The sequence below is a fragment of the Astyanax mexicanus genome, chromosome 10 (genome assembly GCF_023375975.1).
Source record: "Astyanax mexicanus isolate ESR-SI-001 chromosome 10, AstMex3_surface, whole genome shotgun sequence".
NCBI lineage: Eukaryota > Metazoa > Chordata > Actinopteri > Characiformes > Acestrorhamphidae > Astyanax > Astyanax mexicanus.
The window spans coordinates 11,789,982-11,815,643 of record NC_064417.1 but is presented as its reverse complement, the minus strand read 5'-3'; the positions used below and the strand labels follow the sequence as shown (position 1 = coordinate 11,815,643).

Below are 25,662 nucleotides of genomic sequence, written 5' to 3'. Positions count from 1 at the left end.
TGTTTTGCCTCTACAACGGCTGGAAAACTACAGCGATTTTGTAGGCCTCAAGCCTGTATTATCGCTTTTTTCAAATCTAAATGGACAGAAGACAGGAACCTTTGACCCTATTGACACAGAAATTGACATACATATATAGATTGATATTGTGATCTTGATTGCAAATTTTGAGCCAAATCAGATATTTTTTGCCTCTAATATGGCCAAAGAGCAACAGCCATTTTGTAGGCCATAAGCCTGTATTATCACTTTTTTCAAACCTAAATGGTCAGAAGTCAGGAACCTTTGACCCTATCAACACACAAATTTACATTCATGTATATACAGACCACTTGATCATGAGTACCAATTTGGAGCCCAATCGGACGTTTCTTCTCTTTTTGATAAATAGAAACACACTGATAGGGAATGTTCTGTCTTTCTGATAGAGTGATAGATTTCCAGCAGGTTATATGTGGTCTCTTGCTGCGCTCTGGTGGTCATTTGGTGAAACAGCTACAGGTGAATTATTCTAAATTAAAGCTCTGCTGAACTTATTCAATCTTGCTTGTCTTGCTTAATTGAACATATTTATCCTTCTTGTTCATGCTGGTCAGCCGCCTGGGTCATTCTTGTTTATGCTCCACCCACTTAATTTTTTTTAAAATTTGCATAATATGCAAAACCTACTTTTGAGATCTTGTCCTTGGATCCTTGACCAATCATGACATGTTTGGTGTCAAACAGTTCAGCAGAGCTTACTCCTCAATAATTATTAAAAAAATCTTTACATTTATCAACAATATGGCCGCCATATGCAAATGAGTTCTACCATGGTGCAGTAAAATGTCTTTAACACTTATAACTTTTGAATGCTTAACCTGACACTAATACCACTTCAGTCCTTTGATCATTACATGATTCTCAGATACCCTGTCAGTTTAAGTAGACATACACCCCCCCAGGGGGCAGGGCCAATGCTCGATAGCTGTTTCTCTACAACCATACAAGCTATCAAGGTCATCCTTGCCAATTATCATCTATGGCCCATGCACTAATGGTACACCAAATGAAAATTTGATATGGACACTTTTGTGGTCACTATTAGCCAATCACATTCCAGCAAGCTTTTGACAGGCAGAATGTTTATCAGGTCAAAACTTATACACTATATATGGGTTATTTATATGCCCTTTTTATGCCTTGTGTTTTTTGAATTTAAGAACTGAAGTTGTTTCACCAAATGCCCACTAGAGTGCAGCAAGACACCACATAAAACCTGATGAACACTACAGCTCAATTTATCAATGCTTTTCAACTAGTTTACTCACACCACTCATCTAGCATTGTCATTTTGGTCTTTATGGTCACGCTGGTTACCCAGCTTGGTTATCCAGTTTGGTGATGACGGTCAACCAGCAACAGGTTTTAAGCCTAACTGGCCTCCAGGGGCCTCTTTGCCTGTGACGCTCGAACCCCGTAAATCGCCGCTTGCGGCTATATTTATTATTATTATTCTTATTCTTTTTCTGCCATAGAAGTGATCGGGCAGAAGAAACCGTAAGGCCTACAGGGCTGAGACTTGGTCATATGGTAGTACTTCTCACCGCTACTCAGATTCAAAAGATGAGCCAAATCGGCCTCAAGGGGGCGCTATGGCGAAGGTCAACGCGTTAGGCCTCGTAACTGCCACGCCCTGATAGCTAGAGCAAAAATTCTTGCATTATATGATTCCTTGGTTAATGGCAAATCAAAAAGGTCAATAGAACCACTAAGCTCCGCCCACTTAGATTTTTTGCTATTTAGCATAATATGCAAAACCTACTTTTGAGAACTTGTCCTAGGGTCATTGACCAATCCTGTCATATTTGGTGTCAAACAACTCAGCAGAGTCCCAACCTCAATAATTATCAAAAAAATTGTGAAATTTGTAAACAATATGGCCGCCATATGCAAATTAATCTTACCGTGGCACACCCAAATTTACTCTAACAGCTGTAACTTTTGAAAGCTTAAACCTACACTAATGCCACTTTAGACCTTTGATGCCAACATGATTCTGAGGTAGCCCGTCAATCTGTGTAGACATACGCCTCCAGGGGGCGGAGCCAAAGCTAAAAATCTGTTTCTCAGGAACCGTACAAGCTATGAAGCTCTCCTTTGGCATGTATCATCTATGGCCTATGTCCTAATGTTTTACAGAAGGAAAATTTGATATGCAAATTTTTGCGATCGTTATTAGCCAATCAGATTCCAGCAAGCTTTTGACATGCTAAACAATGACCAATCAGGACGATACTTATACCCTACATGTATCTCAGGGCCTTCTATCATCCATTAAAATATGGCGTTGATTGGCCTCAAGGGGGCGCTATAGCAGAAAATCAGTTATATCTAAAGGTACAAGTGGCCTAGTCTTGTTATTCTTTTTTAGTTGTATACTTTGCTGTAGCCTTTACAACTTTGTAATTACATGTGTTTACCAAAAATGCAAAGATTTTCATCAGTGGCCAAAAGAGTAAAAATTGCTCTTTTCGAACTTGTCTTTAAGTCCTTAATCAATCAAAACAAATTTGGTCTTGATGCAATCTTGAGACCCTGTAGGTAAATAATTATCAAAAAAATCTTGACATTTTAACTATTTGAGGCCCATAAACCTTGATCAAACATGTACGTGAAAGCCTTTTCAGAGTTATTTGGCCAAAACTCTGTCAAAGTTTAAAACATGCCAAAACTGTTGAAGCTACTAATTAACAATGACATTTGAAGTACATGTGCCAAGTATGAGCCAAATAAGTCTTCAGTAGGCTCTACAGTGAAAAAATAACTATTTTCAATTTATTCTATTTATCGCTATTTTCCAACCTAAATGGACAGAAGACAGGAACCTTTCACCCTATCAACACACAAATTTATACACATATATAGACTGATAATCTGATCTTGACTGCAAATTTTCAGCCAAATCGGACATGTTTTGCCTCTACAATGGCTGGAAAACTACAGCGATTTTGTAGGCCTCAAGCCTGTATTATCGCTTTTTTCAAATCTAAATGGACAGAAGTCAGGAACCTTTGACCCTATTGACACAGAAATTGACGTACATATATAGACTGATATTGTAATCCTGATTGCAAATTTTGAGCCAAATCAGATATTTTTTGCCTCTAATATGGCCAAAGAGCAACAGACATTTTGTAGGCCATAAGCCTGTATTATCACTTTTTTCAAACCTAAATGGTCAGAAGTCAGGAACCTTTGACCCTATCAACACACAAATTTACATACATGTATATACAGACCACTTGATCATGAGTACCAATTTGGAGCCCAATCGGACTTTTCTTCTCTTTTTAATAAATAGAAACACACTGATAGGGAATGTTCTGTCTTACTTATAGAGTGATAGATTTCCAGCAGGTTATATGTGGTCTCTTGCTGCGCTCTGGTGGTCATTTGGTGAAACAGCTACAGGTGAATTATTCTAAATTAAAGCTCTGCTGAACTTATTCAATCTTGCTTGTCTTGCTTAATTGAACATATTTATCCTTCTTGTTCATGCTGGTCAGCCGCCTGGGTCATTCTTGTTTATGTTCCACCCACTTAATTTTTTTTAATTTGCATAATATGCAAAACTTACTTTTGAGATCTTGTCCTTGGATCCTTGACCAATCATGACATGTTTGGTGTCAAACAGTTCAGCAGAGCTTACTCCTCAATAATTATTAAAAAAAATCTTTACATTTATAAACAATATGGCCGCCATATGCAAATGAGTTCTACCATGGTGCAGTAAAATGTCTTTAACACTTATAACTTTTGAATGCTTAACCTAACACTAATACCACTTCAGTCCTTTGATCATTACATGATTCTCAGATACCCTGTCAGTTTAAGTAGACATACACCCCCAGGGGGCGGGGCTAATGCTCGATAGCTGTTTCTCTAGAACCATACAAGCTATCAAGGTCATCCTAGCCAATTATCATCTATGGCCCATGCACTAATGGTACACCAAATGAAAATTTGATATGGACACTTTTGTGGTCACTATTAGCCAATCACATTCCAGCAAGCTTTTAACAGGCGGAATGTTAATCAGGTCAAAACTTATATACTATATACGGGTTATTTATATGCCCTTTTTATGCCTTGTGTTTTTTCAATTTAAGAACTGAATTTGTTTCACCAAATGCGCACTAGAGTGCAGTAAGACACCACATAAAACCTGATGAACACTACAGCTCAATTTATCAATGCTTTTCAACTAGTTTACTCACACCACTCATCTAGCATTGCCATTATGGTCTTTATGGTCACGCTGGTCACCCAGCTTGGTTATGCTGGCCATCCAGCTTGGTCATGCTGGCCATTCACATTGGTCATTATGGTCCTGCTGGTCATTCAGCTTTGTCCTCATAGTAATGGTGGTCTTCCAGCTTGGTCATACTGGCCAACCACCTTTGCCATGCTGGTCATCCAGTTTGGTCATTATGGTCTTCCAGCTTGGTCAATATGGTCAACAAGTTTGTCATCCAGATTAGTCATGCTGGTAATCTAGCTTGGTCTTCACGGTCATGCTGGTCATCCTCATCCAGTTTGGCGATGCCGGTCAACCGGCAACATGTTTTAAGCCTAACTGGCCTCCAGGGGTCTCTTTGCCTGTAACGCTCGAACCCCGTAAATCGCCGCTTGCGGCTATATTTATTATTATTATAGTTCTTATTCTTTTTCTGCCATAGAAGTGATTGGGCAGAAGAAACCGTAAGGCCTACAGGGCTGAGACTTGGTCATATGGTAGTACTTCTCACCGCTACTCAGATTCAAAAGATGAGCCCGATCGGCCTCAAGGGGGCGCTATGGCGAAGGTCAACGCGTTTGGCCTCGTAACTCCTACGCCCTGATAGCTAGAGCAAAAATTCTTGCATTATATGATTCCTTGGTTAATGGCAAATCAAAAAGGTCAATAGAACCACTAAGCTCCGCCCACTTAGATTTTTTGCTATTTAGCATAATATGCAAAACCTACTTTTGAGAACTTGTCCTAGGGTCATTGACCAATCCTGTCATAATTGGTGTCAAACAACTCAGCAGAGTCCCATCCTCAATAATTATCGAAAAAATTGTGAAATTTTTAAACAATATGGCCGCCATATGCAAATTAATCTTACCGTGGCACACCCAAATTTACTCTAACAGCTGTAACTTTTGAATGCTTAAACCTACACTAATGCCACTTTACATCTTTGATGCCAACATGATTCTGAGGTAGCCCGTCAATCTGTGTAGACATACGCCCCCAGGGGGCGGAGCCAAAGCTAAAAATCTGTTTCTCAGGAACCGTACAAGCTATGAAGCTCTCCTTTGGCATGTATCATCTATGGCCTATGTCCTAATGTTTTACAGAAGGAAAAGTTGATATGCAAATTTTTGCGATCGTTATTAGCCAATCAGATTCCAGCAAGCTTTTGACAGGCTAAACAATGACCAATCAGGACAATACATATACCCTACATGTATCTCAGGGCCTTCTATCATCCATTAAAATATGGCGTTGATTGGCCTCAAGGGGGCGCTATAGCAGAAAATCAGTTATATCTAAAGGTACAAGTGGCCTAGGCTTGTTATTCTTTTTTAGTTGTATACGTTGCTGTAGCCTTTACAACTTTGTAATTACATATGTTTACCAAAAATGCAAAGATTTTCATCAGTGGCCAAAAGAGTAAAAATTCCTCTTTTCGAACTTGTCTTTAAGTCCTTAATCAATCAAAACAAATTTGGTCTTGGTGCAATCTTGAGACACTGTAGGTAAATAATTATCAAAAAAATCTTGACATTTTTACTATTCGAGGCCCATTAACCTTGATCAAACATGTACGTGAAAGCCTTTTCAGAGTTATTTGGCCAAAACTCTGTCAAAGTTTAAAACATGCCAAAACTGTTGAAGCTACTAATTAACCATGACATTTGAAGTACATGTGCCAAGTATGAGCCAAATAAGTCTTCAGTAGGCTCTACAGTGAAAAAATAACTATTTTCAATTTATTCTATTTATCGCTATTTTCCAACCTAAATGGACAGAAGACAGGAACCTTTCACCCTATCAACACACAAATTTATACACATATATAGACTGATAATCTGATCTTGATTGCAAATTTTCAGCCAAATCGGACATGTTTTGCCTCTACAACGGCTGGAAAACTACAGCGATTTTGTAGGCCTCAAGCCTGTATTATCGCTTTTTTCAAATCTAAATGGACAGAAGTCAGGAACCTTTGACCCTATTGACACAGAAATTGACATACATATATAGACTGATATTGTGATCTTGATTGCAAATTTTGAGCCAAATCAGATATTTTTTGCCTCTAATATGGCCAAAGAGCAACAGCCATTTTGTAGGCCATAAGCCTGTATTATCGCTTTTTTCAAGCCTGAATGGACAGAAGTCAGGAACCTTTGACCCTATCAACACACAAATTTACACACATAAATATACAGACCACTTGATCATGAGTACCAATTTGGAGCCCAATCGGACTTTTCTTCTCTTTTTAATAAATAGAAACACACTGATAGGGAATGTTCTGTCTTTCTGATAGAATGATAGATTTCCAGCAGGTTATATGTGGTCTCTTGCTGCGCTCTGGTGGTCATTTGGTGAAACAGCTACAGGTGAATTATTCTAAATTAAAGCTCTGCTGAACTTATTTAATCTTGCTTGTCTGGCTTAATTGAACATCTTTATCCTTCTTGGTCATGCTGCTCAGCCACCTGGGTCATTCTTGTTTATGCTCCACCCAATAATTTTTTTTTTAATTTGCATAATATGCAAAACCTACTTTTGAGATCTTGTCTTTGCCTCCTTGACCAATCATGACATGTTTGGTGTCAAACAGTTCAGCAGAGCTTACTCCTCAACAATTATAAAAAAAATCTTTACATTTATAAACAATATGGCCACCATATGCAAATTAGTTTTACCATGGTGCAGTAAAATGTCTTTAACACTTAGAACTTTTGAATGCTTAACCTGACACTAATACCACTTCAGTCCTTTGATCATTACATGATTCTCAGATACCCTGTCAGTTTAAGTAGACATACACCCCCAGGGGGCGGAGCCAATGCTCGATAGCTGTTTCTCTAGAACCATACAAGCTATCAAGGTCATCCTAGCCAATTATCATCTATGGCCCATGCACTAATGGTACACCAAATGAAAATTTGATATGGACACTTTTGTGGTCACTATTAGCCAATCACATTCCAGCAAGCTTTTAACAGGCGGAATGTTAATCAGGTCAAAACTTATATACTATATACGGGTTATTTATATGCCCTTTTTATGCCTTGTGTTTTTTCAATTTAAGAACTGAATTTGTTTCACCAAATGCGCAATAGAGTGCAGTAAGACACCACATAAAACCTGATGAACACTACAGCTCAATTTATCAATGCTTTTCAACTAGTTTACTCACACCACTCATCTAGCATTGCCATTATGGTCTTTATGGTCACGCTGGTCACCCAGCTTGGTTATGCTGGCCATCCAGCTTGGTCATGCTGGCCATTCACATTGGTCATTATGGTCCTGCTGGTCATTCAGCTTTGTCCTCATAGTAATGGTGGTCTTCCAGCTTGGTCATACTGGCCAACCACCTTTGCCATGCTGGTCATCCAGTTTGGTGATGCCGGTCAACCAGCAACATGTTTTAAGCCTAACTGGCCTCCAGGGGCGTCTTTGCCTGTAACGCTCGAACCCCGTAAATCGCCGCTTGCGGCTATATTTATTATTATTATTATTATTATTATTATTATTCTTATTCTTTTTCTGCCATAGAAGTGATCGGGCAGAAGAAACCGTAAGGCCTACAGGGCTGAGACTTGGTCATATGGTAGTACTTCTCACCGCTACTCAGATTCAAAAGATGAGCCCGATCGGCCTCAAGGGGGCGCTATGGCGAAGGTCAACGCGTTAGGCCTCGTAACTGCCACGCCCTGATAGCTAGAGCAAAAATTCTTGCATTATATGATTCCTTGGTAAATGGCAAATCAAAAAGGTCAATAGAACCACTAAGCTCCGCCCACTTAGATTTTTTGCTATTTAGCATAATATGCAAAACCTACTTTTGAGAACTTGTCCTAGGGTCATTGACCAATCCTGTCATATTTGGTGTCAAACAACTCAGCAGAGTCCCAACCTCAATAATTATCAAAAAAATTGTGAAATTTGTAAACAATATGGGCGCCATATGCAAATTAATCTTACCGTGGCACACCCAAATTTACTCTAACAGCTGTAACTTTTGAATGCTTAAACCTACACTAATGCCACTTTACAACTTTGATGCCAACATGATTCTGAGGTAGCCCGTCAATCTGTGTAGACATACGCCCCCAGGGGGCGGAGCCAAAGCTAAAAATCTGTTTCTCAGGAACCGTACAAGCTATGAAGCTCTCCTTTGGCATGTATCATCTATGGCCTATGTCCTAATGTTTTACAGAAGGAAAATTTGATATGCAAATTTTTGCGATCGTTATTAGCCAATCAGTTTCCAGCAAGCTTTTGACATGCTAAACAATGACCAATCAGGACGATACTTATGCCCTACATGTATCTCAGGGCCTTCTATCATCCATTAAAATATGGCGTTGATTGGCCTCAAGGGGGCGCTATAGCAGAAAATCAGTTATATCTAAAGGTACAAGTGGCCTAGGCTTGTTATTCTTCTTTAGTTGTATACTTTGCTGTAGCCTTTACAACTTTGTAATTACATGTATTTACCAAAAATGGAAAGATTTTCATCAGTGGCCAAAAGAGTAAAAATTGCTCTTTTCGAACTTGTCTTTAAGTCCTTAATCAATCAAAACAAATTTGGTCTTGATGCAATCTTGAGACCCTGTAGGTAAATAATTATCAAAAAAATCTTGACATTTTAACTATTTGAGGCCCATAAACCTTGATCAAACATGTACGTGAAAGCCTTTTCAGAGTTATTTGGCCAAAACTCTGTCAAAGTTTAAAACATGCCAAAACTGTTGAAGCTACTAATTAACAATGACATTTGAAGCACATTTGCCAAGTATGAGCCAAATAAGTCTTCAGTAGGCTCTACAGTGAAAAAATAACTATTTTCAATTTATTCTATTTATCGCTATTTTCCAACCTAAATGGACAGAAGACAGGAACCTTTCACCCTATCAACACACAAATTTATACACATATATAGACTGATAATCTGATCTTGATTGCAAATTTTCAGCCAAATCGGACATGTTTTGCCTCTACAACGGCTGGAAAACTACAGCGATTTTGTAGGCCTCAAGCCTGTATTATCGCTTTTTTCAAACCTAAATGGACATAAGTCAGGAACCTTTGACCCTATCGACACAGAAATTGACATACATATATAGACTGATATTGTGATCTTGATTGCAAATTTTGAGCCAAAACAGATATTTTTTGCCTCTAATATGGCCAAAGAGCAACAGCCATTTTGTAGGCCATAAGCCTGTATTATCGCTTTTTTCAAACCTAAATGGACAGAAGTCAGGAACCTTTGACCCTATCAACACACAAATTTACACACATATATATGCAGACCACTTAATCATGAGTACCAATTTGGAGCCCAATCGGACTTTTCTTCTCTTTTTAATAAATAGAAACACACTGATAGGGAATGTTCTGTCTTACTTATAGAGTGATAGATTTCCAGCAGGTTATATGTGGTCTCTTGCTGCGCTCTGGTGGTCATTTGGTGAAACAGCTACATTTGAATTATTCTAAATTAAAGCTCTGCTGAACTTATTTAATCATTTTTGTCTTGCTTAATTGAACATATTTATCCTTCTTGGTCATGCTAGTCAGCCACCTGGGTCATTCTTATTTATGCTCCACCCACTTAATTTTTTTTTAATTTGCATAATATGCAAAACCTACTTTTGAGATCTTGTCTTTGCCTCCTTGACCAATCATGACATGTTTGGTGTCAAACAGTTCAGCAGAGCTTACTCCTCAATAATTATAAAAAAAAATCTTTACATTTATAAACAATATGGCCGCCATATGCAAATTAGTTTTACCATGGTGCAGTAAAATGTCTTTAACACTTATAACTTTTGAATGCTTAACCTGACACTAATACCACTTCAGTCCTTTGATCATTACATGATTCTCAGATACCCTGTGAGTTTAAGTAGACATACACACCCCCAGGGGGCGGGGCCAATGCTCGATAGCTGTTTCTCTACAACCATACAAGCTATCAAGGTCATCCTTGCCAATTATCATCTATGGGCCATGCACTAATGGTACACCAAATGAAAATTTGATATGGACACTTTTGTGGTCACTATTAGCCAAACACATTCCAGGAAGCTTTTAACAGGCGGAATGTTAATCAGGTCAAAACTTATATACTATATACGGGTTATTTATATGCCCTTTTTATGCCTTGTGATTTTTCAATTGAAGAACTGAATTTGTTTCACCAAATGCCCACTAGAGTGCAGTAAGACACCACATAAAACCTGATGAACACTACAGCTCAATTTATCAATGCTTTTCAACTAGTTTACTCACACCACTCATCTAGCATTGCCATTATGGTCTTTATGGTCACGCTGGTCACCCAGCTTGGTTATGCTGGCCATCCAGCTTGGTCATGCTGGCCATTCACATTGGTCATTATGGTCCTGCTGGTCATTCAGCTTTGTCCTCATAGTAATGGTGGTCATCCAGCTTGGTCATACTGGCCAACCACCTTTGCCATGCTGGTCATCCAGTTTGGTCATTATGGTCCTCCAGCTTGGTCAATATGGTCAACAAGTTTGTCATCCAGATTAGTCATGCTGGTAATCTAGCTTGGTCTTCACGGTCATGCTGGTCATCCTCATCCACTTTGGCGATGCCGGTCAACCGACAACATGTTTTAAGCCTAACTGGCCTCCAGGGGTCTCTTTGCCTGTAACGCTCGAACCCCGTAAATCGCCGCTTGCGGCTATATTTATTATTATTATTCTTATTCTTTTTCTGCCATAGAAGTGATTGGGCAGAAGAAACCGTAAGGCCTACAGGGCTGAGACTTGGTCATATGGTAGTACTTCTCACCGCTACTCAGATTCAAAAGATGAGCCCGATCGGCCTCAAGGGGGCGCTATGGCGAAGGTCAACGCGTTTGGCCTCGTAACTCCCACGCCCTGATAGCTAGAGCAAAAATTCTTGCATTATATGATTCCTTGGTTAATGGCAAATCAAAAAGGTCAATAGAACCACTAAGCTCCGCCCACTTAGATTTTTTGCTATTTAGCATAATATGCAAAACCTACTTTTGAGAACTTGTCCTAGGGTCATTGACCAATCCTGCCATATTTGGTGTCAAACAACTCAGCAGAGTCCCAACCTTAATAATTATCGAAAAAATTGTGAAATTTGTAAACAATATGGCCGCCATATGCAAATTAATCTTACCTTAGCACACCCAAATTTACTCTAACAGCTGTAACTTTTGAATGCTTAAACCTACACTAATGCCACTTTAGAGCTTTGATGCCAACATGATTCTGAGGTAGAGTGTCAATCTGTGTAGACATACGCCTCCAGGGGGCGGAGCCAAAGCTAAAAATCTGTTTCTCAGGAACCGTACAAGCTACGAAGCTCTCCTTTGGCATGTATCATCTATGGCCTATGTTCTAATGTTTCACAGAAGGAAAATTTGATATGCAAATTTTTGCGATCGCTATTAGCCAATCAGCTTCCAGCAAGCTTTTGACAGGCTAAACAATCACCAATCAGGACGATACTTATACCCTACATGTATATGAGGGCCTTCTATCATCCATTAAAATATGGCGTTGATTGGCCTCAAGGGGGCGCTATAGCAGAAAATCAGTTATATCTAAAGGTACAAGTGGCCTAGGCTTGTTATTCTTTTTGAATTGTATACTTTGCTGTAGCCTTTACAACTTTGTAATTACATGTATTTACCAAAAATGCAAAGATTTTCATCAGTGGCCAAAAGAGTAAAAATTGCTCTTTTCGAACTTGTCTTTAAGTCCTTAATCAATCAAAACAAATTTGGTCTTGATGCAATCTTGAGACCCTGTAGGTAAATAATTATCAAAAAAATCTTGACATTTTAACTATTTGAGGCCCATAAACCTTGATCAAACATGTACGTGAAAGCCTTTTCAGAGTTATTTGGCCAAAACTCTGTCAAAGTTTAAAACATGCCAAAACTGTTGAAGCTACTAATTAACAATGACATTTGAAGCACATGTGCCAAGTATGAGCCAAATAAGTCTTCAGTAGGCTCTACAGTGAAAAAATAACTATTTTCAGTTTATTCTATTTATCGCTATTTTCCAACCTAAATGGACAGAAGACAGGAACCTTTCACCCTATCAACACACAAATTTATACACATATATAGACTGATAATCTGATCTTGATTGCAAATTTTCAGCCAAATCGGACATGTTTTCCCTCTACAACGGCTGGAAAACTACAGCAATTTTGTAGGCCTCAAGCCTGTATTATCGCTTTTTTCAAATCTAAATAGACAGAAGTCAGGAACCTTTGACCCTATTGACACAGAAATTTACATACATATATAGACTGATATTGTGATCTTGATTGCAAATTTTGAGCCAAATCAGATATTTTTTGCCTCTAATATGGCCAAAGAGCAACAGCCATTTTGTAGGCCATAAGCCTGTATTATCGCTATTTTCAAACCTAAATGGACAGAAGTCAGGAACCTTTGACCCTATCAACACACAAATTTACACACATATATATGCAGACCACTTGATCATGAGTACCAATTTGGAGCCCAATCGGACTTTTCTTCTCTTTTTAATAAATAGAAACACACTGATAGGGAATGTTCTGTCTTACTTATAGAGTGATAGATTTCCAGCAGGTTATATGTGGTCTCTTGCTGCGCTCTGGTGGTCATTTGGTGAAACAGCTACAGGTGAATTATTCTAAATTAAAGCTCTGCTGAACTTATTCAATCTTGCTTGTCTTGCTTAATTGAACATATTTATCCTTCTTGTTCATGCTAGTCAGCCGCCTGGGTCATTCTTGTTTATGCTCCACCCACTTAATTTTTTTTTAAATTTGCATAATATGCAAAACCTACTTTTGAGATCTTGTCTTTGCCTCCTTGACCAATCATGACATGTTTGGTGTCAAACAGTTCAGCAGAGCTTACTCCTCAATAATTATTAAAAAAAATCTTTACATTTATAAACAATATGGCCGCCATATGCAAATTAGTTTTACCATGGTGCAGTAAAATGTCTTTAACACTTATAACTTTTGAATGCTTAACCTGACACTAATACCACTTCAGTCCTTTGATCATTACATGATTCTCAGATACCCTGTGAGTTTAAGTAGACATACACCCCCAGGGGGCAGAGCCAATGCTCGATAGCTGTTTCTCTACAACCATACAAGCTATCAAGGTCATCCTTGCCAATTATCATCTATGGCCCATGCACTAATGGTACACCAAATGAAAATTTGATATGGACACTTTTGTGGTCACTATTAGCCAATCACATTCCAGCAAGCTGTTGACAGGCAGAATGTTTATCAGGTCAAAACTTATACACTATATATGGGTTATTTATAAGCCCTTTTTATGCCTTGTGTTTTTTTAATTTAAGAACTGAAGTTGTTTCACCAAATGCCCACTAGAGTGCAGCAGGACACCACATAAAACCTGATGAACACTACAGCTCAATTTATCAATGCTTTTCAACTAGTTTACTCACACCACTCATCTAGCATTGTCATTATGGTCTTTATGGTCACGCTGGTTACCCAGCTTGGTTATCCAGTTTGGTGATGACGGTCAACCAGCAACAGGTTTTAAGCCTAACTGGCCTCCAGGGGCCTCTTTGCCTGTGACGCTCGAACCCCGTAAATCGCCGCTTGCGGCTATATTTATTAGGGGTTCGAGCACGTAGTGCTAGAAACCCTATTGTAATTGTTCTGATTATTATTATTATTATTATTATTATTATTATTATTATTATTATTATTATTATTCTTTTTCTGCCATAGAAGTGATTGGGCAGAAGAAACCGTAAGGCCTACAGGGCTGAGACTTGGTCATATGGTAGTACTTCTCACCGCTACTCAGATTCAAAAGATGAGCCCGATCGGCCTCAAGGGGGCGCTATGGCGAAGGTCAACGCGTTTGGCCTCGTAACTCCTACGCCCTGATAGCTAGAGCAAAAATTCTTGCATTATATGATTCCTTGGTTAATGGCAAATCAAAAAGGTCAATAGAACCACTAAGCTCCGCCCACTTAGATTTTTTGCTATTTAGCATAATATGCAAAACCTACTTTTGAGAACTTGTCCTAGGGTCATTGACCAATCCTGACATATTTGGTGTCAAACAACTCAGCAGAGTCCCCACCTCATTAATTATCAAAAAAATTGAGAAATTTTTAAACAATATGGCCGCCATATGCAAATTAATCTTACCGTGGCACACCCAAATTTACTCTAACAGCTGTAACTTTTGAATGCTTAAACCTACACTAATGCCACTTTACATCTTTGATGCCAACATGATTCTGAGGTAGCCCGTCAATCTGTGTAGACATACGCCCCCAGGGGGCGGAGCCAAAGCTAAAAATCTGTTTCTCAGGAACCGTACAAGCTATGAAGCTCTCCTTTGACATGTATCATCTATGGCCTATGTCCTAATGTTTTACAAAAGGAAAATTTGATATGCAAATTTTTGCGATCGTTATTAGCCAATCAGATTCCAGCAAGCTTTTGACATGCTAAACAATCACCAATCAGGACGATACTTATACCCTACATGTATCTCAGGGCCTTCTATCATCCATTAAAATATGGCGTTGATTGGCCTCAAGGGGGCGCTATAGCAGAAAATCAGTTATATCTAAAGGTACAAGTGGCCTAGGCTTGTTATTCTTTTTTAGTTGTATACTTTGCTGTAGCCTTTACAACTTTGTAATTACATATGTTTACCAACAATGCAAAGATTTTCATCAGTGGCCAAAAGAGTAAAAATTGCTCTTTTCGAACTTGTCTTTAAGTCCTTAATCAATCAAAACAAATTTGGTCTTGATGCAATCTTGAGACCCTGTAGGTAAATAATTATCAAAAAAATCTTGACATTTTAACTATTTGAGGCCCATAAACCTTGATCAAACATGTACGTGAAAGCCTTTTCAGAGTTATTTGGCCAAAACTCTGTCAAAGTTTAAAACATGCCAAAACTGTCGAAGCTACTAATTAACAATGACATTTGAAGTACATGTGCCAAGTATGAGCCAAATAAGTCTTCAGTAGGCTCTACAGTGAAAAAATAACTATTTTCAATTTATTCTATTTATCGCTATTTTCCAACCTAAATGGACAGAAGACAGGAACCTTTCACCCTATCAACACACAAATTTATACACATATATAGACTGATACTCTGATCTTGATTGCAAATTTTCAGCCAAATCGGACATGTTTTGCCTCTACAACGGCTGGAAAACTACAGCGATTTTGTAGGCCTCAAGCCTGTATTATCGCTTTTTTCAAATCTAAATGGACAGAAGTCAGGAACCTTTGACCCTATTGACACAGAAATTGACATACATATATAGACTGCTATTGTGATCCTGATTGCAAATTTTGAGCCAAATCAGATATTTTTTGCCTCTAATATGGCCAAAGAGCAACAGCCATTTTGTAGGCCATAAGCCTGTATTATCACTTTTTTCAAACCTAAATGGTCAGAAGTCAGGAACCTTTGACCCTATCAACACACAAATTTACATACATGTATATACAGACCACTTGATCATGAGTACCAATTTGGAGCCCAATCGGACTTTTCTTCTCTTTTTAATAAATAGAAACACACTGATGGGGAATGTTCTGTCTTTCTGATAGAGTGATAGAGTTCCAGCAGGTTATATGTGGTCTCTTGCTGCGCTCTGGTGGTCATTTGGTGAAACAGCTACAGGTGAATTATTCTTAATTAAAGCTCTGCTGAACTTATTCAATCTTGCTTGTCTTGCTAAATTGAACATATTTATCCTCCTTGTTCATGCTGGTCAGCCGCCTGGGTCATTCTTGTTTATGCTCCACCCACTTAATTTTTTTTTAAATTTGCATAATATGCAAAACCTACTTTTGAGATCTTGTCCTTGGATCCTTGACCAATCATGACATATTTGGTGTCAAACAGTTCAGCAGAGCTTACTCCTCAATAATTATTAAAAAAATCTTTACATTTATAAACAATATGGCCGCCATATGCAAATGAGTTCTACCATGGTGCAGTAAAATGTCTTTAACACTTATAACTTTTGAATGCTTAACCTGACACTAATACCACTTCAGTCCTTTGATCATTACATGATTCTCAGATACCTTGTCAGTTTAAGTAGAAATACACCCCCCCAGGGGGCGGGGCAAATGCTCGATAGCTGTTTCTCTAGAACCATACAAGCTATCAAGGTCATCCTAGCCAATTATCATCTATGGCCCATGCACTAATGGTACACCAAATGAAAATTTGATATGGACACTTTTGTGGTCACTATTAGCCAATCACATTCCAGCAAGCTTTTAACAGGCGGAATGTTAATCAGGTCAAAACTTATATACTATATACGGGTTATTTATATGCCCTTTTTATGCCTTGTGTTTTTTCAATTTAAGAACTGAATTTGTTTCACCAAATGCCCACTAGAGTGCAGTAAGACACCACATAAAACCTGATGAACACTACAGCTCAATTTATCAATGCTTTTCAACTAGTTTACTCACACCACTCATCTAGCATTGCCATTATGGTCTTTATGGTCACGCTGGTCACCCAGCTTGGTTATGCTGGCCATCCAGCTTGGTCATGCTGGCCATTCACATTGGTCATTATGGTCCTGCTGGTCATTCAGCTTTGTCCTCATAGTAATGGTGGTCTTCCAGCTTGGTCATACTGGCCAACCACCTTTGCCATGCTGGTCATCCAGTTTGGTCATTATGGTCTTCCAGCTTGGTAAATATGGTCAACAAGTTTGTCATCCAGATTAGTCATGCTGGTAATCTAGCTTGGTCTTCACGGTCATGCTGGTCATCCTCATCCAGTTTGGCGATGCCGGTCAACCGGCAACATGTTTTAAGCCTAACTGGCCTCCAGGGGTCTCTTTGCCTGTAACGCTCGAACCCCGTAAATCGCCGCTTGCGGCTATATTTATTATAGTTCTTATTCTTTTTCTGCCATAGAAGTGATTGGGCAGAAGAAACCGTAAGGCCTACAGGGCTGAGACTTGGTCATATGGTAGTACTTCTCACCGCTACTCAGATTCAAAAGATGAGCCCGATCGGCCTCAAGGGGGCGCTATGGCGAAGGTCAACGCGTTTGGCCCCGTAACTCCTACGCCCTGATAGCTAGAGCAAAAATTCTTGCATTATATGATTCCTTGGTTAATGGCAAATCAAAAAGGTCAATAGAACCACTAAGCTCCGCCCACTTAGATTTTTTGCTATTTAGCATAATATGCAAAACCTACTTTTGAGAACTTGTCCTAGGGTCATTGACCAATCCTGTCATTTTTGGTGTCAAACAACTCAGCAGAGTCCCAACCTCAATAATTATCAAAAAAATTGTGAAATTTGTAAACGATATGGCCGCCATATGCAAATTAATCTTACCGTGGCACACCCAAATTTACTCTAACAGCTGTAACTTTTGAATGCTTAAACCTACACTAATGCCACTTTACAGCTTTGATGCCAACATGATTCTGAGGTAGCCCGTCAATCTGTGTAGACATAGGCCCCCAGGGGGCGGAGCCAAAGCTAAAAATCTGTTTCTCAGGAACCGTACAAGCTATGAAGCTCTCCTTTGGCATGTATCATCTATGGCCTATGTCCTAATGTTTTACAGAAGGAAAATTTGATATGCAAATTTTTGCGATCGTTATTAGCCAATTAGTTTCCAGCAAGCTTTTGACATGCTAAACAATGACCAATCAGGAAGATACTTATACCCTACATGTATCTCAGGGCCTTCTATCATCCATTAAAATATGGCGTTGATTGGCCTCAAGGGGGCGCTATAGCAGAAAATCAGTTATATCTAAAGGTACAAGTGGCCTAGGCTTGTTATTCTTTTTTAGTTGTATACTTTGCTGTAGCCTTTACAACTTTGTAATTACATGTATTTACCAAAAATGCAAAGATTTTCATGAGTGGCCAAAAGAGTAAAAATTGCTCTTTTCGAACTTGTCTTTAAGTCCTTAATCAATCAAAATAACTTTGGTCTTGATGCAATCTTGAGACCATGTAGGTAAATAATTATCAAAAAAATCTTGACAATTTAACTACTTGAGGCCCATAAACCTTGATCAAACATGTACGTGAAAGCCTTTTCAGAGTTATTTGGCCAAAACTCTGTCAAAGTTTTAAACATGCCAAAACTATTGAAGCTACTAATTAACAATGACATTTGAAGCACATTTGCCAAGTATGAGCCAAATAAGTCTTCAGTAGGCTCTACAGTGAAAAAATAACTATTTTCAATTTATTCTATTTATCGCTATTTTCCAACCTAAATGGACAGAAGACAGGAACCTTTCACCCTATCAACACACAAATTTATACACATATATAGACTGATAATCTGATCTTGATTGCAAATTTTCAGCCAAATCGGACATGTTTTGCCTCTACAACGGCTGGAAAACTACAGCGATTTTGTAGGCCTCAAGCCTGTATTATCGCTTTTTTCAAACCTAAATGGACAGAAGTCAGGAACCTTTGGCCCTATTGACACAGAAATTGACTTACATATATAGACTGATATTGTGATCTGGATTGCAAATTTTGAGCCAAATCAGATATTTTTTGCCTCTAATATGGCCAAAGAGCAACAGCCATTTTGTAGGCCATAAGCCTGTATTATCGCTTTTTTCAAGCCTAAATGGACAGAAGTCAGGAACCTTTGACCCTATCAACACACAAATTTACACACATATATATACAGAACACTTGATCATGAGTACCAATTTTGAGCCCAATCGGACTTTTCCTCTCTTTGTAATAAATAGAAACACACTGATAGGGAATGTTCTGTCTTACTTATAGAGTGATAGATTTCCAGCAGGTTATATGTGGTCTCTTGCTGCGCTCTGGTGGTCATTTGGTGAAACAGCTACAGGTGAATTATTCTAAATTAAAGCTCTGCTGAACTTATTTAATCTTGCTTGTCTTGCTTAATTGAACATATTTATCCTTCTTAGTCATGCTAGTCAGCCACCAAGGTCATTCTTGTTTATGCTCCACCCAATTTTTTTTTGCAAATATGCAAATGAGTTCTACCATGGTGCAGTAAAATCTCTTTAACACTTATAACTTTTGAATGCTTAACCTGACACTAATACCACTTCAGTCCTTTGATCTTTACATGATTCTCAGATACTCTGTCAGTTTAAGTAGACATACACCCCCCCAGGGGGCGGGGCCAATGCTCGATAGCTGTTTCTCTAGAACCATACAAGCTATCAAGGTCATCCTTGCCAATTATCATCTATGGCCCATGCACTAATGGTACACCAAATGAAAATTTGATATGGACACTTTTGTGGTCACTATTAGCCAATCACATTCCAGCAAGCTTTTAACAGGCGAAATGTTAATCAGGTCAAAACTTATATACTATATACGGGTTATTTATATGCCCTTTTTATGCCTTGTGTTTTTTCAATTTAAGAACTGAATTTGTTTCACCAAATGCGCACTAGAGTGCAGTAAGACACCACATAAAACCTGATGAACACTACAGCTCAATTTATCAATGCTTTTCAACTAGTTTACTCACACCACTCATCTAGCATTGCCATTATGGTCTTTATGGTCACGCTGGTCACCCAGCTTGGTTATGCTGGCCATCCAGCTTGGTCATGCTGGCCATTCACATTGGTCATTATGGTCCTGCTGGTCATTCAGCTTTGTCCTCATAGTAATGGTGGTCTTCCAGCTTGGTCATACTGGCCAACCACCTTTGCCATGCTGGTCATCCAGTTTGGTCATTATGGTCTTCCAGCTTGGTCAATATGGTCAACAAGTTTGTCATCCAGATTAGTCATGCTGGTAATCTAGCTTGGTCTTCACGGTCATGCTGGTCATCCTCATCCAGTTTGGATGGTCAACCGGCAACATGTTTTAAGCCTAACTGGCCTCCAGGGGTCTCTTTGCCTGTAACGCTCGAACCCCGTAAATCGCCGCTTGCGGCTATATTTAGGGTTCAAGCACCGAAGGTGCGTAGAACCCTATTGTTTTTGCTAAGATTTTTCTTATTATTATTATTATTATTATTATTATTATTATTATTCTTTTTCTCCTGTAAAAACAGTTGTGCAGCCTAAACCGTAAGTCATAGAGAAATGAAACTTGGTAGGTAGATGTAGGATCAGTGCATCTCGGTGGACAACAAAAATGGCACCGATTGGTCAAGTGGTGGCGCTATAAACAAGGAAATTCATTTTTCACAATTTTCTCAATAACTCAAAAACCATAAGACCTACATTCAAAATTCTTTTTTTGCTGGATTCCTTGGGTCAATACCAACAACTTTCCAATTTGGACCATGCACTTCCGTCTATATAGATTTTGTGCTAATTTGCATAATATGCAAAACCTACTTTTGCAAACTAGTCCTAGGATTTTTGACCAATCCTGGCATGTTTGGTATCAAAACACTCGTGAGAGCATGCGCTTCAATATTCATTAAGAAAAAGTTGAAATATGTAAACAATATGGCCGCCATATGCAAATTAGTCCTTCCGGATATATGCCCCATTCACTTCAAGAGGTAAATTTGGAGCACTGTTTCTCAGCAACCGTGCAACCTAGCAAGTTGAAACTTTGCATGCAGAATCTAACATACAGCCTCTAAAGGATGTTCAAAGGGCAACTTAATCAATCAACATGGCTGAACACCATCAGCCAATCAGCATTCAGCAGACATTTTGGCAGGCTGAACGTTGCCCAATCTGGATGATATTTGGCAGTTATGTTCAGGTGGAGACACTGTAGTGACCTGCAAAGTGCTGAAACAATCCGCCCACTGGGGGGCGCTGTTCCAAAAAAACGAGTATATGTCAATCATGCTGTACTATTTTGACATCTAATTGTTTTTGCCATATTTAGTACAGTGGCTCTGACAAATTTCTCAATACAACTATGTTTAAAAAGTGCTTTGTTCATTCATAATTGCTAATTGTTTGAAAATAGCTATATTGAAACTACTCTCTGGATATTTGGCCTATCACCTCCATTTCAGTCTTGCTGCACACTGTAGAGTCTCTAGGTAAATGTTCATTAAAAACATTTGTGAAAATTTCACATACAATACTCTCCAGGCATCAAGCAATCTGTGCGTCCTTGGAATTTCTAACCTAAATTGCTGTAACTCTGCAGTATTTGCTGTAATCTCACAATGTTAAAGACCTCTGTACAATATCACTCTGATGAAGCACCATTTAATACAGAACTAGATTAAGAATAACTTGACATTACATGTCATATCAGAACATTCACTCCTTTGTGCCTCTTCTCAACATTAATAACAGGTGAAAGACTTTTGATCATTTTAAATGTGACAGAATGTCTCCAATTGTGTTAGACCTTCTTACACATCACCATCCTATGCTCTAGTAGGCACCATTGTGCTAGTTGGTGCTTGATGAAGCGCCATTTAATTCAGAACTAGATTTATAATAACTTCGTAATTACATGTCATATCAGAACATTCACTCCTTTGTGTTAATTTAAACTTGTTTGGTCAAACATTTCAGCTTGTTCTGCAAAGGTTCAAAGGTCAATCTGAATACCACTTTGTGAACATTCTGGTTGAAGCCACCTGATCAATACCAATAACATGTAGACACCTTTTGACTAGTTCTAACTCACTTAATGAATATCCTACAAAGTTCACTAGATTTACATGTGAATTTAAGCACTGATCAGGTTGAAAGGCCTCTGCTCAACATTAATAACAGGTGAAAAACTTGATAATTTCTAAATGTGACAGGGCATCTCCAATCATATTAGACCTTCTTACACATCACCATTCAATGCTCCAGTAGGCACCATTGTGCAAGTTGGTGCTTGAACCCGCATGCAGAATCTATCATACAGCCTCTAAAGGATGTTCAAAGGGTAACTTAATCAATCAACATGGCTGAACACCATCAGCCAATCAGCATTCAGCAGACATTTTGGCAGGCTGAATGTTGCCCAATCTGGATGATATTTGGCAGTTATGTTCAGGTGGAGACACTGTAGTGACCTGCAAAGTGCTGAAACAATCCGCCCACTGGGGGGCGCTGTTCCAAAAAAACGAGTATATGTCAATCATGCTGTACTATTTTGACATCTAATTGTTTTTGCCATATTTAGTACAGTGGCTCTGACAAATTTCTCAATACAACTATGTTTAAAAAGTGCTTTGTTCATTCATAATTGCTAATTGTTTGAAAATAGCTATATTGAAACTACTCTCTGGATATTTGGCCTATCACCTCCATTTCAGTCTTGCTGCACACTGTAGAGTCTCTAGGTAAATGTTCATTAAAAACATTTGTGAAAATTTCACATACAATACTCTCCAGGCATCAAGCAATCTGTGCGTCCTTGGAATTTCTAACCTAAATTGCTGTAACTCTGCAGTATTTGCTGTAATCTCACAATGTTAAAGACCTCTGTACAATATCACTCTGATGAAGCGCCATTTAATACAGAACTAGATTAAGAATAACTTGACATTACATGTCATATCAGAACATTCACTCCTTTGTGCCTCTTCTCAACATAAATAACAGGTGAAAGACTTTTGATCATTTTAAATGTGACAGAATGTCTCCAATTGTGTTAGACCTTCTTACACATCACCACCCTATGCTCTAGTAGGCACCATTGTGCTAGTTGGTGCTTGATGAAGCGCCATTTAATTCAGAACTAGATTTATAATAACTTCGTAATTACATGTCATATCAGAACATTCACTCCTTTGTGTTAATTTAAACTTGTTTGGTCAAACATTTCAGCTTGTTCTGCAAAGGTTCAAAGGTCAATCTGAATACCACTTTGTGAACATTCTGGTTGAAGCCACCTGATCAATACCAATAACATGTAGACACCTTTTGACTAGTTCTAACTCACTTAATGAATATCCTACAAAGTTCACTAGATTTACATGTGAATTTAAGCACTGATCAGGTTGAAAGGCCTCTGCTCAACATTAATAACAGGTGAAAAACTTGATAATTTCTAAATGTGACAGGGCATCTCCAATCATATTAGACCTTCTTACACATCACCATTCAATGCTCCAGTAGGCACCATTGTGCAAGTTGGTGCTTGAACCCGATGATTGCCGCTTGCGGCTATATTTATTATTATTATTCTTTTTCTCCTGAAAAAACAGTTGTGCAGCCTAAACCGTAAGTCATAGAGAAATGAAACTTGGAAGGTAGATGTAGGATCAGTGCATCTCGGTGGACAACAAAAATGGCACCGATTGGTCAAGTGGTGGCGCTATAAACAAGGAAATTCATTTTTCACAATTTTCTCAATAACTCAAAAACCATAAGACCTACATTCAAAATTCTTTTTTTGATGGATTCCTTGGGTCAATACCAACAACTTTCCAATTTGGACCATGCACTTCCGTCTATATAGATTTTTTGCTAATTTGCATAATATGCAAAACCTACTTTTGCAAACTAGTCCTAGGAATTTTGACCAATCCTGGCATGTTTGGTATCAAAACACTCGTGAGAGCATGCGCTTCAATATTCATTAAGAAAAAGTTGAAATATGTAAACAATATGGCCGCCATATGCAAATTAGTCCTTCCGGATATATGCCCCATTCACTTCAAGAGGTAAATTTGGAGCACTGTTTCTCAGCAACCGTGCAACCTAGCAAGTTGAAACTTTGCATGCAGAATCTATCATACAGCCTCTAAAGGATGTTCAAAGGGCAACTTAATCAATCAACATGGCTGAACACCATCAGCCAATCAGCATTCAGCAGACATTTTGGCAGGCTGAATGTTGCCCAATCTGGATGATATTTGGCAGTTATGTTCAGGTGGAGACACTGTAGTGACCTGCAAAGTGCTGAAACAATCCGCCCACTGGGGGGCGCTGTTCCAAAAAAACGAGTATATGTCAATCATGCTGTACTATTTTGACATCTAATTGTTTTTGCCATATTTAGTACAGTGGCTCTGACAAATTTCTCAATACAACTATGTTTAAAAAGTGCTTTGTTCATTCATAATTGCTAATTGTTTGAAAATAGCTATATTGAAACTACTCTCTGGATATTTGGCCTATCACCTCCATTTCAGTCTTGCTGCACACTGTAGAGTCTCTAGGTAAATGTTCATTAAAAACATTTGTGAAAATTTCACATACAATACTCTCCAGGCATCAAGCAATCTGTGCGTCCTTGGAATTTCTAACCTAAATTGCTGTAACTCTGCAGTATTTGCTGTAATCTCACAATGTTAAAGACCTCTGTACAATATCACTCTGATGAAGCGCCATTTAATACAGAACTAGATTAAGAATAACTTGACATTACATGTCATATCAGAACATTCACTCCTTTGTGCCTCTTCTCAACATTAATAACAGGTGAAAGACTTTTGATCATTTCTAAATGTGACAGAATGTCTCCAATTGTGTTAGACCTTCTTACACATCACCATCCTATGCTCTAGTAGGCACCATTGTGCTAGTTGGTGCTTGATGAAGCGCCATTTAATTCAGAACTAGATTTATAATAACTTCGTAATTACATGTCATATCAGAACATTCACTCCTTTGTGTTAAGTTAAACTTGTTTGGTCAAACATTTCAGCTTGTTCTGCAAAGGTTCAAAGGTCAATCTGAATACCACTTTGTGAACATTCTGGTTGAAGCCACCTGATCAATACCAATAACGTGTAGACACCTTTTGACTAGTTCTAACTCACTTAATGAATATCCTACAAAGTTCACTAGATTTACATGTGAATTTAAGCACTGATCAGGTTGAAAGGCCTCTGCTCAACATTAATAACAGGTGAAAAACTTGATAATTTCTAAATGTGACAGGGCATCTCCAATCATATTAGACCTTCTTACACATCACCATTCAATGCTCCAGTAGGCACCATTGTGCAAGTTGGTGCTTGAACCCGCAGATTGCCGCTTGCGGCTATATTTTTATTTGGAATTGTCAAACATATACCTATAGATAGTAAATCAGAGAAACTGGTAATTTTGACAGTCTTAATTTGTTCCGGAGCTGTACATTACATGTTCTGCTAAGCTGATTTAAGTTGAGTGACTCACCCATACTGAACTGAGACTTTGTGCATTTAGTTCTCTTCAAAACTTCAAACACCTGCAATGATAAAATGTATACAAACACTGATCAGCATCATCATCATCTTATTAATGAATGTTTTTATTAGTAGTTTGAGAATCTTACTATTGAACTCCTTGTCTTACTGTCGAAGAACGACTCTCTGTCTGACAGATCAAACCTGTCACCAAAACACAAAAAAAACAGAACTCACCCAACAACAACTTTCTGAAAATAATCATCCAGCTCATTACATA

At 38.5% G+C, this 25,662-nt stretch overlaps 1 protein-coding gene across 1 annotated transcript in view; it reads right to left on the bottom strand.

Annotated features, from left to right (window-relative positions):
* LOC111197547 (anoctamin-1) overlaps positions 1-25,662 on the bottom strand; it is a 97,825-nt gene that overhangs the window by 18,103 nt on the left and 54,060 nt on the right. Inside the window, exons 5-6 of the mRNA XM_049483867.1 lie at positions 25,532-25,586; positions 25,393-25,444 (exon numbers count right to left, since the gene is read on the bottom strand). Coding sequence (XP_049339824.1) covers positions 25,393-25,444; positions 25,532-25,586 — 107 coding nt within the window. The remainder of the gene's footprint in view (positions 1-25,392; positions 25,445-25,531; positions 25,587-25,662) is intronic.